The sequence below is a fragment of the Protobothrops mucrosquamatus genome, unplaced genomic scaffold (genome assembly GCF_001527695.2).
Source record: "Protobothrops mucrosquamatus isolate PMUCROS unplaced genomic scaffold, P.Mucros_1.0 scaffold559, whole genome shotgun sequence".
Classification (NCBI taxonomy): Eukaryota; Metazoa; Chordata; class Lepidosauria; order Squamata; family Viperidae; genus Protobothrops; species Protobothrops mucrosquamatus.
Genome location: NW_015386862.1, coordinates 288881 through 309406, shown reverse-complemented (window position 1 = coordinate 309406; position 20526 = coordinate 288881). Strand labels below are relative to the sequence as shown.

The 20526-nt window shown below is 35.8% G+C and overlaps 1 protein-coding gene across 2 annotated transcripts in view; it reads right to left on the bottom strand.

The window, feature by feature from the left end:
- INPP4B (inositol polyphosphate-4-phosphatase type II B) overlaps nt 1-20526 on the bottom strand; it is a 134571-nt gene that overhangs the window by 9018 nt on the left and 105027 nt on the right. For both annotated transcript variants that reach the window (XM_015817180.1, XM_029284388.1), the window contains exons 21-22: nt 16120-16232; nt 3173-3327 (exon numbers count right to left, since the gene is read on the bottom strand). In XM_015817180.1, the coding sequence (XP_015672666.1) occupies nt 3173-3327; nt 16120-16232 (268 nt within the window). The remainder of the gene's footprint in view (nt 1-3172; nt 3328-16119; nt 16233-20526) is intronic.

Genomic DNA, 20526 nt, shown 5'->3' with positions numbered 1-20526 from the left:
ATCAGGCGAACCTGATAAAACGCTCCCCTGGTCACGGCCGACAACTGGTCGTCCAATGTCAACCGTGAATCCAGGAGAACACCCAAGTTGCGGACCCGATCTGAGGGGGCCAAAGTTTCGCCCCCTATAGTCAGCGATGGAATCAGCTGACTATGCCGAGGCGCTGGAAGCCATAGCCACTCGGTCTTGGACGGGTTGAAGGCGTTTTGCTTCTCATCCAAGAAGCTTCTTTAGGATGGTGGGGGAACCCTTCCATTCCCCTTCCATATAAATCCTTCCATTCCTCACCATCCAGTCAGAGCTGAAGAAGCTTCTTGTATGAGAAGCAAAACGTCTTCAATGAAAGTCCAGTTGCCTCCTGAAAAAGCACCTCCATAGACACTTGCAAAAAATGCTGTGACTAAAGAGCCGTTGGGAGTGGGGGGTCTTGGTTTATATTTTCACTTTAATAAAACTTCCTTTGCTCTTCAAATATAGTATAACATTTGATTATCAGGACAATTACACTTGGCAAGTCCAAAGATGCTGGTCTTCTCTTCCATGGTGCCTGAATTTCTACTCCAAGACATGAGGTTAGCTTCATCTTTTATAACATTTCGCAAGTCGTTCAAGATCTGGCTATGCCTTTAAGCCTGGGGGGGGGCAGGGATTGGGGAGATCTTGCAATAGCTCCCTTACTATGGATAACTTTATCCTCTCTGTTTGTGTGCTTTTTAAATAGGTTTTTTGTTAGTTTTTACATATTTATTGGATTTTCTTTTAATTAACTGTTGTATGCCAGGCAGAGTTACACTCCTGTGAGATGGGTGGTCAGATAAACATGATGAATAAATAAATTTTATAAGCTAGTCAGAGCCTACCAGAACTGAGCAGCAAGTGGGAGATGAAGTCCACGAGTCATAAAAGAGCCAAGGTTGCCTACCCCTGGACTAGTCAATATAATCATCACTACTTGATACCATTTCAAATTGCAAAAGTAAGAAGTGGTGCATTGCTTTGGCTTTAATTCCATAAAAGTGCTTTCAAGTGTTTCAGGGAATGATAAGTTTTTCCTACTGCACAGTCCAAAGGACTTTTTTTAAAACTCAAAACAAGTTCCTGCATTTCTCGAATATATCAGTTTTTAAAGGAATGTTTTATCAAACAATCACATAAATGAAGAAACATACATTTTGCCAGTAGCACTTATTTTAGAAAATACTTATAGAAGATTTAAATGCCACAGATTAAGTGAAAACTGGTTAAAAATGTAGAAGCCCTTCAAGAATATAGACAAAACTTTCTTCTTAGCTCCACCTAAAAATTTGCAGTAAATCCAGAAGAATTATAACTTTACTTAATTGCATGAACTCTGGGCAGATATGCTGATATCATTTTCACAAACAGTGAAAACACTTTCAGGGCAGTTTTCACCAATACTAAAAAACTGTTCCTCATATCTATATTCTGTGGAAGAGTAAACAAATGGGAGCACTTTTTCTATGGAAAGTAAAGACAACTGGCTTAATTTGATCTTACTGACAAATCATTATTCAGAGCTTCATTTATTGTAACCCTGGATGGTTTAATTGGTTATTTAAAGTAGTCTACTTTAGTATTAGTAGTATTAGTAATACTTTAGTAGTACTTTAGTGTTTTAATAGTAAGAATGCTAAAAACTAATGCAAACTAATACAAATTAATATGAGATTACAATAGACGGCAGATTATTTTTTTAAAAAAATATTACAGTTTTTTGATTGTTTTTACCATTATTTGTTAATGGTGGTACTTATATTTATCATTCTGGTGTTATGTGTATACCATTAGGAGTAATTCCTGAAAAACATGTAGTTAAGTCTGACTGACAAGGGAGAGAAACAACTTTGAGATCCTACCGAGGTAATATCGTCAATTGTAGGTGAGAGAGAACACGGAACACCAAAAACTATAAAATATAAAAATTACTACTACCAAAATATATAAATAACAAAATTAATTAACAATATTAGTATAACACTCTACCCGTCGGTATATTACGAAAATAAGTCGGTGTCATCGACACGACAGAATACCTAATGTATCTGATTCTGAAAAGCATAATAGCTGTAAATGAATAGAGCTTATAACTAAATAGATAAAATACACCAATAATCAATATAAGCACATTCAACATGAAAGCTAGTACATGCATTGCCAATCATGAATGAAAAGCTAAACAGGGACAGGATATATGGACAATAATGGAATATATGAAATAGCATAAACAGTATCATGCAATATTAGCAATTTACAAAAGAGCTAAGGAATTGAATTGTTCTATGGTCCCACTGATTTATTATTATAGTCATTAGCAGCTTTTCCAAAAGTGTAATTCATCCACTTAGTAGAAGGACATTCTTTGAATACCTAATTTCTTTTAGTCAAGTTATCTGCATGTAGTTCAAATAATTTATAAACAGGAACTGTTATGTTTTCTTTGCATAACAAGGAATATTGATAAATGACTAGACTTTTCAATTTTCTACTGGATTTCAAAGCCTGATCAGTTAATTCTCACCAAATAGTTATTCACGAAAGAAAATATCTAAAATTCAGTATAAAAAAGTTAGTTATCAAGTGCAAACAATGTTTATTTCTTAATCTAAAAAATGTGTTTTTCAGCACTTGTCCAAATTACCAAGTGTACTTAATGCAAGTTCCTTTGAAAATAATAAATCTGACCTTTACAAGCTATTATTTTGTTTCATTTAAATTTATTGCCAATAAGCAAATCAAACTACTTCTCCTAATTAAATATCTTGATTAATTTAATCAGATTCATTGTATAATTACAAGTAAGTGCAAAGTAATTTAATTTTAAAAAACCAAGTGCCAGCTTAATTAAGTTTGGTTGCTGTATTTTATTTGTCTTTAATTGAAGAAACTCATCAAAGTACCAAGGGAAATAAAGTATGGTTAAAACATAACATATATTTAGCAGTATTCGGAACTATCTTTGTGAGAATTCAATATATTTCAGAAAAAACTATCTATGAAAGACTGAAATATGGTCCTGGCTTGGGAAAGTAATGAAAATGTCACATTTTTCAAACTGTACCCTGAGTTAGTCAGGGAAACGTAGATTAAAACACATCTACAAACTTGAAAATATGGTAGATAGATAACAAACAGTGAAGGATTAAGAACATACCTCCTCATACAGTCCAATGCTCGAATAAAGAAATCTTTGTGCAATTGATGCTCATCTCTTAAAATTGAACATTGTTCCAGTGTCACTGACATTGATGTCCTATCTTTGGCACTTTTACAGCACGTGAACCGTACACCATTTAACTTGCGGCAAATCTATAGTGCAAAAAGAAGATATAATTTCTTTTCTTTCATATTGTAATTTGATACTTCTATACCCTTTTAGAGTCTATTGTTCTGTGCTGTTTTTGTGCATAATAAAGTTTTTGTTGAATTGTTTATAATGCACAATGAAAACCAAATAACTACCATATATGCACTTTAACTATAGGCATATTGCATTATCTAGCACAAGGGTCCTCAACCCCGTCTGTGGCCTAGTGCTGGGTCGCAGCCCGTTTAGAAACAAGGCGCAGAAGTGTTGGATGAGCATGCGTGCATGTGAAGCTGCATTTGTGAAAGCACGCACACAAAACCATCCCCCCTGCCACCCCCACTGAGCAGGAAAGGTTGGGAAACGCTGATCTAGCATATGAAACCATTTAGAGAAACCAATACATCACACCTTTCAAAAATATTTTCAGCTTTGTTCTTTTGATAACACAAAATACCCCATTTCTAAATATAGTTTATTCATTAAATAATACTTTTACCATAATTGCCTAGTCAAGCAAGTGTATAGAATTTGATAAGTATATAAATAAAATAAATAAAAATCAAATTCCAACAATATAAAGAATGTATATCAATCGTTTGGCTGAATGCATCAAAATGTGCACGAGAGACACCAGTGGTAAAAAGAAATGTTTTGACTTTGAGTTGATAAGTCAATTCAAGATGTAGCCTCACAGGCAGCATTTGGATTTCTATATCCATTCTTACCCTGTTCTATAGTTATAGAGAGAAGAGGTTTAATTAAATGCCAACAAGTCAAGACATGGGAATCAAGGTGGCCTGATATGTAGACATTAAATAATAAAATTTAACTTAACGGTGCTTAATAATTTAACTTATGCTTTTGTGTGGGGAGTAGGTGATGCCTATTTTTATATGCTATTATTTATTTTTATTTGGATGGGCCTTACATAAGCTAGAAGTGATAATTTTTGAATAATTAAAGAAGGGATTCTCTGATTTCCTTTGAAGTTTTGGTTCTGGACTTCATGGGAATAAATGGCAAATTGAAGACAGTTCACAAAAATGAAACCAATGACTATGGCAGAATGGGCCTGCTGGCATGGCGGTAGGCAAGAGCGCCGGGTGAGCCGCACTTTGCAGGACAAAGTGGGAGGACCTATGTCGGCAGGCCTGTCGGCATCAGGAAGTCTCTGAAGGAGGTAGCTGTGGGGGGGAGGGGGGGAGAAGCAGGAAGCTTTCTAGCAGGTGCTGCCAGGCATGCAAACGCGGTGCTGCCCCTCCACTTTCCAACCCCAAAATTCCAGAGTAAAGTTGGGCAGACTTTGAGCACCGCTGACAAGCTGCAGATCTGCTGTAGTCTCGGCTGCCACCCCCTTCCTTGGCAGGACGAGACTGGAGCGCGTAGCCTTTAGTCAGGGCTGCTGGCATGGCGGCGGGCGGGAGCGCCGCTTTGCAGGAGGAAGAGGATGGAGGTACTTGCAAATCCAGCCCCAGCTATGGCGAGGAGCAGTGACTGTGTCTGTGCCATCGGGCCGTGAAGAAGGAACCAGAGGGGCATGGTGGCTGGGCTGCCTTCTGGCCCGCTGGATTCGGATTTTTCCTTTGTTTGGGGACATATGGCCTGACTCTCACCGAAATGCAAATCCCTCTCTAAGCAGGGATTGGAAAGGCCACTACCTTTGTGGCCATGCAGTTCTAAAATCGATGGGCTGCTGCTAGGGTGGAGAATCAAAATAGGGCAAAACAAGCTTAGTCCACCATGGTTTATTGATTGCAGTTTTCCTTGGGTTTTCCTAGCCCTTCCTGAGCTATTAAAATCACATTGGCAAGGTCTGTACTGAACACCTGGCTGCAAACTACTCAACCAGATTTTAGACTAGGCCCTTGAGCAATCCCAGACCACATTCTGGAAGTAAGAGGATGTAGTAACAGGAGAGAGCTGCAAAATTGATTTGTTATTTATTCTTGCCGTTAGCAGCAATAACTACGTTGTTTGATGACTTTGCTAGCAACCCTTGGGGAAAGAATTAAGGAATGCTAGATTTATTTTTCCTGCTAATTACAGTATACCTTGTGGGTTTTTAAAGGAGCTTATGAGAAAAAGATGTGTCTGAAAATTAAAGGATGTATGGATTGGGTTGTGAGACAGGGAAGGGAAGTACATGGACTTATGCACTTCCAGTTGCTGACAGGTATGCCACTAATATTCTGACTGGACACCTGCATGCTCTCAGGGCCCAAAGATTATATTCATTCTTCATAGGGCGGTATTGTGGATTAACTAATTTTTTCTGGTTTCTGATTTTAAGGTGAGTATCCTGAGCTATGGAGGTCTTTGATCTTCTTAAATACATAATAATAAAATAATGAGAACTAAAGACTCAAAGGGAAGGCAGATTAGAAAGAACAAGACCTTTTGGGGTCTTCAATTCCCTTCCTGTTAAGAGTTCCTTAATGAGATTTGCTCTTCCTTCCTAACATCAATAAAGGTGGTTTTTTCCAGAAAATATGTGAAGAGCTGTAATTAATGATTTAACTATGTTTTCTTTTTGGCTGTGTTTTAATTTATATATAATGTATGTTTAATCGAGGAGGGCTTGGAAAGGTAGAAGTGGCCAATATGGAGGCTGCACCTTGCCCTCCAGATCTCTGTCTCCCCTGCAGATCTCTGGAGAGGAGGTGATGGTGGCAGGGGAGCTGTGTGAGGGAAGGCTGCCTCAACAAGCCAGCATCCTTACCACGCATGATTGGAAATGGGAATTCCCTTTTGAGAAGGGCCAGCCTCCCTTGTGCAGGACCTGGGAGCGCTGCTCTCCTGCTGCCTCCTCTTGCTCTCCAGAGATCTGTCAACATAAAAGTTGGACTCGGAGTTAACTACTTCCTGCAAACAGCTTCCACCTCCTGCTTTGCCGAGAGGGGGCACTGGACAGGGAAAAACCAACGATGTCTGAGATTGGGAAAGGAACATCTCTTTAGTGTGCTATCCATACACACACAAACATTCCAAGCTTGGAGACTTGTATCCACATCTGAACTAGCAAATTGACAAGGCCCTCTCCTTCCTCTGTGGATAAAAGTCCCCAAACCTGGAATGCGGTGTGTGTGTGTGTGTGTGTGTGTGTGTACGCGCACATGTGCTTGACTGCTAGCAGATTGGGGAAGCGAGGAGTTTGTTGGGCATCGAGTTGTCCCCACATCGGGTTAGCCAGTGCAATTTGTTCCATTCCGACCCAGCTGTGTCCAGTGACTGGCGTTGAGCAGGCCACGCCCATCTCCTAGGCAACTGGTGGTATTCTCATATTGCCATATCCTAAAAGTGGTACAATCTCTGAAAAGGTTGAAAAGCTCTGCTCTAAACAACTGCTCATTATGAGGAGACTACAAGACAATAGTGGATTTAGAACTCTGGGAGATGAGGGATTAGTCCTGCTCAAATCACAGTTGGCATGCCTTTGAAAGGACACTAAGGTTGCATATGTTTGGAAATGGCATGTTAATTGTTTTTCAACTATTATGGACTTTTGGATTGACAAGTCTAAAAACACCAGTGAATTTCCTTCAATCCTTAGTGAAAACTTTTTGTTTTTAATTCTTTTAGAAGAAAACATGTTAGAATGCGACTTTGAAGATTGAACACTAGAGACACCTGGAAGGAATTAAATTACAATTAAAGAAGAACGTTTAAATTTAATTTACTAATACAGAATGGATCAAAATATTTTAACACAAGACATAACGTATTGAAGGGGTTTTTTTAAAAAAAATAATGGACCCAGGAATGAATTTTAAGAATATCTGCCTCTCTAGATAGCCTGTGTTATGGAAGAAGAACAAGTTTTACCAGACAAGACTGAGACTAATCTAAAAATGGATTTTAAAATGACAAGCTCAAAGAATGATATTTAAAAAGATGTCATTACACTTTTGTACTATATACAAAAGAAACCAACTGATGTCTTACTAATTAAAAGAGACACTCAAATAACAACAATAAGACAGTAAGTAAGAAATAGGTTCTAGGACATTATTTAAAGGGGCTAAAATGAAAATTATTAAAAGTAAAAGGAAGGAATATAAAATTGATTTATTTGGACAAGGTTAAAATAGATATGGTTAAATCTAATAAGCCTTAATGGGCTTTTGGTGATCAGGACTGAAATGCTAGGTGTTGAGGATTTGTTTATAGATAAGAGACAGGATATGGGAAGAAGCAATCCTTTCTTGTATTTTAAGAAAAGGTTATTAAAAGTATTCATACTTACAGTGATGAAGAGGGAAGTAAGTTCTTTTTATATATTTTATTTTTTTAATATTATTTTTTATTTTTTTTCTATTTTTTCTTTTTCCCTGCATTTTCAACTTTATTTTATTTTTTAAATTTGCATTATTTTTATTGTTGTAATTACATTTTTAATAAAATAATTTTAAACTATAAATAAACACAAAAAAGAAATTCTGGCTCTGCTTTATCTACATTATATTAAATATTACATTTAATATTTGTATAACAAATATTATAATTGCAATATAAATATCATAAAGTATATGTTATGTTTATTACATTTAAATACTTTCTGGCAGTTAAATAATATAGTATTCGTTTCAGGAAGTTCAACTAAGTTATATTTAAAATAGAAGCTAAAACTTTTCTCAATTCCTATCAGTTCTACTGAAGAACACATAAACTCTAAGCTAATACAAATGAAGGAGAACAAGATGGAAAATGGCTTTTTACATTACATTATAAGCATTTTAAGTAGCAATGAATGTATTTCTGCAGATATCTATTATTTTATGTACACAAAAAGCTATATAATGATAGGTTCAGCAAAGTTTAAAAATAGAAGGAAAAAACCATCAAGATCTACCCATTGAAATATTTAGTACCAATTTATAATTAAAAACATTTATGACATTGGACCTGACCTGTCAATGGTAAGGTGTGCAAATCAGATGCTGTACAGAAAAGACCTAATATCTGGCTTCCACCAACCTAGTTTCTTCTGGTATTAAAATAGATGTAGATTACAGCAAGTAGCAAGAAAGTAAAGTATAGTAGACAGAAGTCTTTCATTCTGTTTAGAAACCATTTTGGATACTATTATAGATCTTACTGATAAGCAGGGCTTTTTCCCTCATAGAACGCCCAGAACGGAGTTCCGGCACCTTTTTTGGATGGAACCTTGTAGGGTAGGCAAGGCAGGTTGTATGACATGTGTGAGTTCCAGCACCTTTTTTTTTTTTTTAGAAAAAAAAGCACTGCTTATAAATAACATAAGCTCAATTTTATGTTTGGGTTTGTAGCAATTTAAAGAAATATAAAACCTAGCTAATCTGAGTCAGACTATGCAGACTATTTCATTGTGCTTTCAAAATAGCAAAACAGCTGAGAGAGCAATCTAGGAAGAAATTCGGAAATTTTTCAAACTTGATAATCCAGATAGCAATGCCATTGCCAATGCAGAACTGGAATGCAGATGAATCTCAATTAACCACTATCTAGTTTATCACAGGCTATTTCTCTCATCTTAATATATGTGCTCTTTCACTGTCTAAAAGTTCTTTATCTTTGGATGTATGCTTGGCAGCTAAAAGTCAGAGATAAATCCTATTTGAAACACTTAATAGATCTTTGTAATTAATTTTCATCCGTCCACAATATTGGTAATCGTTTTTCCAAAAAGAATGAAATGTTTCTCACTTGCCAGAATTATCTCATATTAAAGAATTTTCAAATATTTACAATATACAGTATAAAAATCTGTTAACACTTCATGCATAAAAGCAAGGCATCTTCAATAGCAAATATCCAAAGAAAATTAAACAACTCTGCTGTTGTTTAAAACTGTCATGAGGATGAGGGAGAGTGAGACCCTTTACTTAATTCCCATCTGGTCTATTTTCTTGTCATCATTATCTTTAATTTTTTTTCTTCTTTTTAAATGATGTTATTGTAATTTATATGTTTTGATTGTTGTGAGTTGTTCAGAGTTGTTGGGATTCAGGCAAAATATGTTTAATAATAAATAATGATTACAATAATCTAGAACAGGGCTTTTCAACCAGTGTTACGCAACCATCCTAGAAAAGTGGTAGCGGGGGAGGGAAATGAGCTGAACCGGTGGCAGCACCGCACAAGCCTGAGCGAGAGATGGCTGGAGCTGCAGGGCTGTCAGGGTTCAGCGGAAGTGTCAGGATCAGCGCTTCTTTGGGGCTGTCAGGGCTTAGCAGAAGCGCCAGGATCAGCACCAGGCTCCAGCTGTAGCTCGGTGCTGATCCTGGTGCTTCTGCTGAGCCCTGAAGAAGCACCAATCAGCTGGAAAGCAGCACTGATCCTGGCGCTGCTGCTGAGCCCAGAAGAAGCGCTGATCAGCTGGAATTTTGCAGCATCTCCAGGGTCTTTTGATTTACATTCAGATGCTTGGCAACTGATTCATATTTATGACGGTCACAGTGTCCCAGGGCCATGTGAAGTGACCAAAACCTGCTGCAACCACCCAGCAGACGGGGGGAATAAAAACCAAACACCCCCCACCCACCCCCGCTGCCAATCCTCAACAGAAATGCTCACAACAATGAAAACCTCGGACAGGAGGAAGAGAACCATCGGGGGCTGTCTTGCTCGGCTGTGGCTTGAGGGACACTTTTTTCAGTGCCATTGTAACTTCGAACAGTCACTAAGCGAACTGTTGTAAGTCAAGGACTACCTGTACTTCATCACTTTTTTCCTTTTGGGGGGGTGTCATCAAGTTTTTGACACCTTGCTAGGCGACTGGTGGTACTCGGATGTTGCCATATCCTAAAAGTGGGACAATGGGTGAAAAGGTTGAAAAGCCCTGATCTAGAAGAATGTGGATAATATACTTACAATAGTAATATTGTAATATACATTTGTAATTTGTATTGTATTGTATTTGTAAATAGTGTATTTACAAAGGGGGAATAGTTTTCACTGATAAAGTGAAAGAACAATAGCATTTCCTCCTTTTCCTTTAAATTGCCCAAAATGTGCTCTGGAGGATCTCCCTAACCCAAAAGCAATTTTTGGAGTATGCAAGTTGTTGAAGTTAATGAGTCAAGTTCCATTCACTAAATTCCACATAGTGGTACTCAGGGCTTTTTTTCTCATAGAACGCCTAGAACAGAGTTCCAGCACCTTTTTTGGATGAAACCTTGTAGGGTAGGCAAAGCGGATTGTATGACGTGTGTGAGTTCCGCCACCTTTTTTTAAATTTTTTTTTAAGAAAAAAAGCACTGGTGGTACTAATATTTTGTGAAACTTGTTCCAAGAATCTATTGTAGATAAAAGAATATTAAAACTTAAATTTCAAATTTAATTTAAAAATGAAACATTATTTAAATTAACATTCAGAAGGAATAAAAGTATGAAATGTTGTTTTGCATAATTATTGTCATTTTTAGGGCCTGAAATAAAATATAACATACTGTGACATACTGAGCTGAATATAAAACTACAGAATGTTTAGTCTTTTGCTCACTTTCTCTTCATCCATATGTAGGAGCAAATGCCTCATAAGTCATGTTTAGCTTGTTAATTCTGTTTTCAATGTTATGCACAATTCAAATAAAAACTGAGTCCATCACTGTGGTCAAGTTTCACAAAATATTTTCACTGCCTCTAATAAGAAAGAAACAAAATGTTTCTAGAATAAAACAAAATGTCATCATACACTAATTCTACTGCACTTTATACCTGAGATGATTTTAAGAACAAGGCTCATGTAATTCCTGAATGCAAAAGTGCCATAAATCCTTCAGGATTATTTTTCAAATCAATAATCCAAATAATTATGCTATATTTAGTATAATGTCAATGTTATTTCCTTTGCAAATACATTTTGAGGCTGTGAGAAAAATATAAGCCATAAATAATAGTAAATTAAAAACAAAACATAGGCACACACAGGACTAAAAACATTAGGGGAAAGGAAAACAGGAGCAGCATCAAAAAACTATTCATCCAACTATCACTCAGACAAAGTAAGCAAAACAAAACAAAACAATAAGATAAATTAGTCCCTGCGGATTTTACTCCATTAGTTGTTGCTGATTATAGGGGGCAATGCTCATCTCCATTTCAAGGCCACTGAGTCAGTGCTGCCCGAAGACACATCCATGGTTATGTGGACAGCATGACATCATAGAGTGCTGTTACCTTCCCACCAAATTGGTTCCTATTTATCTACTTGCATTTGCATGCTTTCGAATTGCTAAGTTGGCAGGATCTGTGGCGAGAATGGGAGCTGACCCCGTCATGTGGAATTCGGTCTCGAACCTGGGCTGCTGGCTTTCTGCCAGCTTCTTAACTAGTCAGCACTCAGAGAAGAACTGGGTAAATTGTTTTTAAGAGATATGTAATAAAGATAACCATGGGCACCTCACACATTTCAAAAGGCAGAACATTCCAGGATGTATGAATGCTCTGAAAAGTCACTCAATAGTGACCAAAAATTATGTTCTGTGATTTAAAGGACCTTCTCAAAGTTCTCAATATTAAAAAGATCTATAATGGTGAAGGCATTTCATTAGGTATTTTGTTCCCCAAATTATTCCAGTCCTTCCATGTTATAAGCAAAGCCATACATGTGTTTCAGTAGCTAATTGGCATCCAATCTTTAGTGCTTCATTAGAAGTGTGTAATATGTATCTGGGGACATGTATTATGTCACATTCTGAACTGCTACTACTTCCAGTTTAAGTATTCTGCAGTAAACAAAGTATGATGTTGCCATTACATGGATAAACCTGGATCTAATATACTCAGTAAAATGGTTGGATTATAATTCAACAGAATAGATTTCAAGATACATTGAATAATAAATTTATAACTATTAAGGATTTTAAAAAGCAAAGTAAATTACTTGTTCCTGGAAGAGTGTTATTTCATTCAGTAAGTTAGCTTGCTATACACATGTAGGCAGCAAATTTTAATTCATTGCATATTTTTATTTTTATATGCACATTTTTAAGAATTATAATTCCACAGGATTTCCACAACTCAGTGATTCCAAAAGTTGTGTTCACTGGGAAAGGATTGTTCATGTATTAGATGACAGATTCCATAAGCTAACTGACAGTTGCTTCTGTACAAGACATTTTTCATGTCTTTTTATCTGCTTTTAATAAAGTACCATTTATACTGCCTCTCCCTATGGGTTGCATCTTTCTGATCTTCTTTTCTGTTCTGTTGCCAAACTCTTTGTTCTTCAGCATCTTTTTGATTCAGTTATAACTGCTTTGAAGTTCTATGTTTTAATTCAGAAAAGCTAAGTCAAAATTCTGTAATGAATTGAACCTAATTTTTAAAAATAGAAACACAAACTTGAAAGCCTCGGCAATCCTTTTGTAGTGCTATTCATATACAGTAGTAGAAATCAGAATCAGAATATCACACTTCACACATCAAAATAAGCAGAGACCAATGCTTTGTGGTCTTCAGCACAGCTGGTATTCTGTAGGTATAACTTTTATATATTTGTAACATAATATTAATAACATAACAACCACATAATTATGCAATTGTTACTGGACAAGGACACTGCAGTTTCTCAGGAACATCTACACTTGAGTAGGTAATCACCCTGTCTGAAAGAAACAGTACATGCAACAAGTAACAGAACATGATACTTGAACTCAATTTCAGATTTCAAAACTTAAAACAACAGAACTATAGACAGCCTGCCAAACTCATCATCAAAGCATCAGAAGATTTCAGATTATCTCAGGTCTTCACAAACAGAATGTGTTTTTTACACAAATATAAGTGTTCTATACATCCGCTCACCATGAAAATGGCAGCTTAATGAACAAATGCTTAACCCTGGCTTGAGGGAAAGAAAACACTGATGATGCATCTATCTTAATTTCAGAAAGAAATTGGATGGTTCAACTATAGACAAGCAGTTGAAGGTAGGAATGGAAGAGAAACTACTCCCAAATAGAGAGTATTATAAAAGAGGTGAAGCCTTACAACAAAACCTCCAAACAGAATAAATATGCCAGTAATAATGGGTTTCATATGGAAAATGAGTTTTCTTATATAGAGAAATGTTGGAAGAAGATACAGTTTGGAGATGGGAAGGTTTCTGGATAGTAATAACTCTAGTAGATGAGATATTCTACAAGCGATTATCAGATTAATAGAGATGTTTGGAAAAATATAATGAATGGAGAACAGAATTACAATGGCCAATGTGCCAAGTAGTTATGGAACACACACACACACACACACACACACACTGAAAAAAAGTGTGTAGGAAAGTCAAAAACTAAGTCCAACCACCAGGACATGCATTCATGTTCCTGGATTAGGTTGGTATTGTGAATATTTTTGACACAAATCATTAATTCAAGTCCAAGGAGAGTTTTGTGTGTGTGTGTGTACATACATACATACACATACATATGTATAAACAAGCTAGCTGTTACATCATAATGTGCAAACTGTTGTCTGAATTCAACTGCTTTCCTTGACATGAGGCAGAGTTAAATGGAAGCAGTGTTGTTGTTGTTGTTAATTGCGAAGTCGTGTCCGACCCATCGCCACTGATCAATTAAGCTGAAGATGTATTAGCAAGAGCCTCATTACTGCAATGATGGTTACTATTGTGACTCCCACTCCTCACAACTGTCACTGTTCCAACATAAGGAACTGAACAGAAAGCATGGAAGTGGTGCCAAGATATATATATATATATTAGTATTCTGTTTTCTCCAATCTTTAATTTTCCATCTTGACAGATGCATTCTGAAAATAACTATAGTCATTTATGGAGAAAATAATCTAGCTACTATAGATGTTTTATTGTTATTAACAAAAATAAAGCAGTAGCTACCTGCTATTAGGAAATCCACCAACCATATTACTATGGTCAGTGGTCTATTTAGTATCTAGTTTACCAAAGAAAAAAAATAAAAACAAGACTGGAAAAAGAAATGTAATTAACTTGCTGATAGGTAATTTGTGGAGTCCCAATTAGACAACACAATCTACATTCCTAATTACCTAATAATAATATATATTGCATAAATGCATCAGTGTATGTACCGTTGATGTCAGATTAATGGAAATAAATAATCAATCAAGCAGCTGATGTCAGATTAATGGCATAAATAAATCAAGCAAGTATGCCTGAATAAAGCCCAGGACTTCTATATAATTAGAGTAGAACCATTTATAACAATTATAATTTGACTTCATCAATGTGAATTTGAGATAATATAGGGTGAATCTATGGTTAAACTTTGGCTTTTAACAAAAAAGGTCTCTGCATTAATTACTTCTAGTATAAAATAAAGGTCAGAATAATTTATAAACATCTTTATATACATATACATGTATTTGAAGATTCACAGTCTGAGTTGGAAACATTTTAGGTGTCAGACATCATTGTCATTCTTTGAAACACCATGACATCTGGAGGAGAAGATCAGGACAGTGGGGACAGCTATAGTATTCCTTGCATTCCAAGGTTGAATTCCAGAACCAGGGAAAGAGGGAACCTTAACTGAAATCCTGTATGACAAGAAGACCAGAGTAAAAAAGATTGATTGATCTTCTGGTTTCACATAGACCTTGAATTAACAGATTGCACAGTGAACCTGGCTTATCCCAATCTTCAAAGGGTTTGCTTGTAGAGACCGTGCCTTGATTATTCCCCTGGCTTTTGAGGCTTTATCTGGAAGGAACATGAGAAGCTCTTGCCCCAAACACTTTTTTGGTGGAGTGCTGAGCTTACTTACTATCTTTCCTAAGTAATTAGCAGGCTACTAAGAATTAGACCCATAAGATGCTGCATTAGCAGGGTTTGTATCCACATTATCTGTACAAAAAAGCATATAAAGGAAGCTATGGAAGCAAACATTTTTCTTGTGCTGAGTTCAAGGCAATGGCCTGTGAGATTCAGGCAGAAGACCAGTGGGTAAATGCAAGCTTCCTCAGTTCTAGTTTCTATCCTGAAATATTTATATTTTTCAATCCATTATTCAATAATTATGATGGTACCTGGACATGCTACGTGATCAATCCATTATTTTACAGAATGTGTCAAGAACCACAGATAGTAAAAACAAACAAACAAAAAAAGAAGATCCATAGACCTGCTTTTGTACATAATGTCTGAATAAGCTCTTCTATCATTTATTTTTGAGTCTTAGTAAATTAGACAGCAGAAGTAACGTCAATATAGTTGGGCCACAGGAATAGTGTCTGTAAAGAAGCCAAATTATTTTCAAGAACTATTTTCTTAGTATATCTTACCAATGAAAATGAAATCTAATCCCAACACTCCCTGATTTCACCCCTAATGTCAATCTTCTCTTCTATATCTTCTGTTTTCTCAACTGCAGATGAGATGAAAATGCAAATAGGATATTCATGAAATGGCTACAGAATCATTTCAGTTTCTTTCCTAACTTCAAACCAAACCTCCAACCAAAACCTAAAGCACTTAATTCTGGAAGAAAAAGTAATTTAAAGTCTATGATTCATTATATACAGAGAATATTTTCAAAAGAATATGTAATATCAATGTGTCTGGAGGGATTTAAAATTTCAAACAGGGCACTAGAAAAACTGGCTTGGGTAAAACATGCATGTGCAACTGATTTCACTTATAGCTTGATAAGGTACTTGGAAGGAATATACAAATATACATATTTTGTAATTAAAAAATTAGAGTGATAAAAATAAACTTATTAATGACTTTCCTCAGCTCTTTGGGTATTCAGAGTTTAATTTAACAAGACAGAATAACTTCAATGGAATTGCTGTTTGATGAGGCTTCTTACCGTTGCAGCCAACCACATGATTTCTACATTCTTTCTTTTTTTAGTCTGAATATTTTGATGAAGATTTTCTAGTAATCCTTTTAAATCATTCTGTTCCTGAAAAAGTGGAAGGCCTGAAAAGGAGAAGGAAGCAGTCAGTGATAATATTTCCCATTCATTAAAAAAGTAGCTACATAGTCCTTTCAAATACATGAATATTTTCATCTAACAGAGTAATATCATTATTGATATATTGACTGACCAAATAATTATGTTCATTAATATAGATACTATTATTTAAAAGTTTCTTCTGAAGTACAAAGCACCCAGTGTCTGTAATTTGAATGGAAACCAGAAGCATTCCACAATCAACTTTATTTCTGTTTCCTCTCTGTAATTATTCCTAATACTGCTTTTCTATAATTGCAACAGGTGAACAAAAAACACAATACTCTTGATGGGCAGGAGAAAGGAAGACATGAGGAGTCAAGAAAAAGAATAATAATAACAAACATCTTAATTTAAAACACTGTTAAATGTAGGCTCTTTATAATAGTTTTATTACTATTGAGTTTTACTATGGAGCTTTAATCAAAGAAATTATATAAAAATTACAGAACACACCAGCTATTCATTACTAGAACACAGTAGCTCATGTTACAGTGATGATGAGAATTCTTTTGATTGGGTTGATGGAGAAAAAATTAGTTCAATAATGAACTTTTCCTTCAAATAGTGGCAAGCCACTGTGTTTGTCTCTTGCCTTTTGCTATTTTTCCTCCTATCTTTTTACATTTGCTCTTGTTTTGTAGAAGGGAAAAAATTGGGAAAATTAGGAAATATTTTCCTAATTTTCCTAAATGTCCTTCCATATTTGGCAAAACTCTAGAAAAGATAATTATATTGAAATCTTGCCTCTTTTCAGTTCTTACCAAATGTGGGGCAGGGAAGGCGTTAAATGGATGAACTTTTGTTTTTCTATTTTATCAATTTAAGATGTAAATGTAAGAAACAAAAAACAAAACAAAGCAATAAAAAAGAAACATCTTTGTTTCATATCATATTTGTCTTGACCCATAAAAAATCACACAGAAATTGTATTTGCATGTTGACATTTTGGAAAGATATTAAAATTAAAAGCTTCAGGTTGTTTGGAAATTTAGCAACTGTAGTGGCTGGGATAAATGTTGAATTTACATATTATTAAGCTAGTTCTAACCTTTTGCAGTAATTTCACTAGCTATAAGCAAGAAAAGTGCTTAATGCGTCAATTTTTGTTGATTTTTCTAATTACAAAGATGATGGTTTTAACATTCAAAAAACGAGTAGCATTTTTGATCATCTGTCATAGTTAAACACAGGTTTAACTTTATTAGCATTAATTCCAGTAGCTTCAAGAGACTCAGCAAATAAAACTCCATAAATAATGCTGTTATCAGCCGGAAAATGTAGGCTTGCATCTGTTCTGCAAATGCACTAAAATATTGATTAAAATCTTTTATATCCTAGAGAGAAAGCAATTTTAAATAACAATAGTCTTCATGAAAATCCAGGAAAAAAATGCTGCAGTGCACGAAAGATCACCTGAAATAAATAAATCCTTGTTGAATAACAACAGTGATTTTAAGTCCCTCTTTTGAGGTCTTCTTATATTTTGATGGCAGGTATAATCAGGACTTAACCTGAACTAGGGATTTTCCAGGGCTCAGTGCGCAAAGGCATTTTCATTACAAGGACAAAGAAATAATAAGCAGCCCAAAATTCAGTATACGAAAATAGGAAATTAGATTTTCTTCTATTTGTAGCATTTGATCATAAAACAAAATACATAGCAGAAAGAGAAGAAAAGGAAGTTTGGGGTCAAGGAACTGAATACTAACATGGAAACAATTTAATACATAGAATATCTATATCAAATTATATTTGATGTTCTTGTACTATAAGTTTAAACATTTTTACATTAGATGTGCTCCAATTTTCAAGATAGCATGTAGCGTTAGGACTTTTAATTCTTCACTTACAAGCCACAGTTCTTATGAATAAAATTTAGTCTCATGAGATATTCAGATCTTCAGCACTGCAACAGTAAGGTGACAAAGAAAATTAAGTAATATCAGATACATTCGGAAAACTTCATTGAATGTATAAATAGGGAGAGCAAACTGGGAAACATAACATGAGAGTTTGGTAGAAGGAATGTGGGCATCCGTTCTAATTACCTTGAGCAGAATGAAGAACAAAGGAGCCCTTGTGGTGATGTTCATGCAATGTTTGAAGAGAATCTAAACCAACATTCCTGTGTTTCTACCAAAAGAGAATAAAAGAATAACATGAAGAGAGAAGTTCTATACTTGCACATATCAGGGAAGATGAAAGGTTCCTGGAGAGAATAAGAGAAGCAGAGAGGAACATGAAAGCTGGAGTAGCTACCGGGGGAAAGTAAGGGAAGCATGCCGCCCAGTAAAGCAAGAGAAATAAGTGGTTTTCAGTGACTGACTCAAAGCCTGGTATCAGCTTCTTGCTCTTGAAGACATTCCATACCTAACTGGATAAGTCTTATTAGCCTAGTTTAGCAGAACAATGTGGAAGACACTTTGACCATGAAGTTGAAGAAAAAAAAAATGAGAAAAGAGAAATGTATTGTACTGATGGGGGATTCCCTGTGAAATGAACTGAAACTGCATTAAGACTATGCAGACTAATATGATATCATGTGTTATATTCCAGGTCCTCTATCCTGATTATGACAGAAAAATTGCTGGGTTTCCTTAATCAACAATAACTATTTCTTCCTAATAATTCATGTGATGATGAATGACAATATCAGAATAGACCTTGAACAAATGTCCCAAAGGCGCTTTTTCAACCTTCAGATCTGAGGTTTCTTGGATGAGAAGCAAAATGTCTTCAAAGAAAAACAAGAAAATCCAGTTGCCTCTTGAAAAAGCACCTTTGGGACAACCATGGCCTGGATGACTGAGAATCTCCATAGGCACCTTGAACAGATCTTCACAAATTATGAGACCCGTGCAGGAGGTACTTGTAATTGAGATCTCTTACTGGATTTATATTCTTCAGTCATACCTACATGAAAAAACTGTGGCAAAAAGTGCCCTACATCTCACAAAGCCTGGGAAAGATGTATCTGGAGAAATGTTAGCTATAGAATAATAGGTGTCAAAGGCTCAGAATTGAACATAATGCCAAAAACTGGCTTGAACAATACAAGAGATAAGCATGGAAGCAAAAGAATGACTTAGAGATTGGTAGAAATGGAAAGCTAGTAAAGTTGGCACTTACAGTCTAAGGAATTATTACATAAATGCCAAGAAGAAGAAGAAACTGAAGAAGATTGAAGAAGTAAAAGTAACTGGAAGCTTGGGAGAAATGGATCATGTTATCCTTGAGTTCATGTTCAAGAGGAGGAAGAATAGAGAGAAGTCAAACCTGTATACCAACTTTCAGAGAAGCAGATTTCAATGAATTCAGGTGGAAGGTAAGTCAAATCCAGGAGATTGCAATTTTGAAGGAGAAATATGTCTAGGAAGGATGGAAAATTCTGAAAAACGTGTTACTGAAATTGCAACAGCAAACAATTTATATTACAAAGAAAAATGAGGTCATCTACAGGTACCAATGTAGATACAGACATGCATTCTAAAATTCTGAAAAGTGAAAGGGATATGTATAGGAAATAAAAGAAGAAATGTATAACAAAAGGGGGATAGAAGCCAGTCACCAGAACATCACAGAATGAACTGCAAATGAATGTTGTAGAATGAATTGAAACTTGCAATATATATAACAACCACAATCTCAACAAACCATCTTCTTTGGAGGGGTTTGTTGGGTGGCTGTATTTTTGGCTTTCAAATGTTGCTTGTAAATGCCAGGTCAGTCTGTAATAAGGCCTCCCTCATTTGTGATTTATTTGTTGATGAGAGGGCTGACCTGGCCTGCATTACCGAGACCTAGGTGGGGCCTTTTGGAAGTATCATCATATGGATTTCAGATGTGGCATCAGTTCAGACTCTGGAGCAGGAGTGGAAATTGGTGAATGTCATGTAAGAAATGCCTATAGTCTCAGGAGTGGTGCAACACAGTATCATATATGAAATATGTTTGTTAGGTTGGGCTCTAGGGATCAGTTGGGATTGCTGCTATTGTAACTAGCTTCTCTGCTGTAAAGCAATTTCCCAGTCTACGTTCATTGAAATCATTCTGGGTTGGGAGCAGAGTTCTCCAGACTTATCATTTTAGGAAAATTCAATTTACCTCCTTTCGGAGCGTGGTCACCATGACAACCACAGTCCTAATCCAAGTCATCCAGAGTCTGACATGGGACAGTGGTTGCACACCACCTGCTACATCTGTGTCTTTTTCTTGGGTTATACAGTAATTACACTTAGGGTGTTTTATCAATTCCTT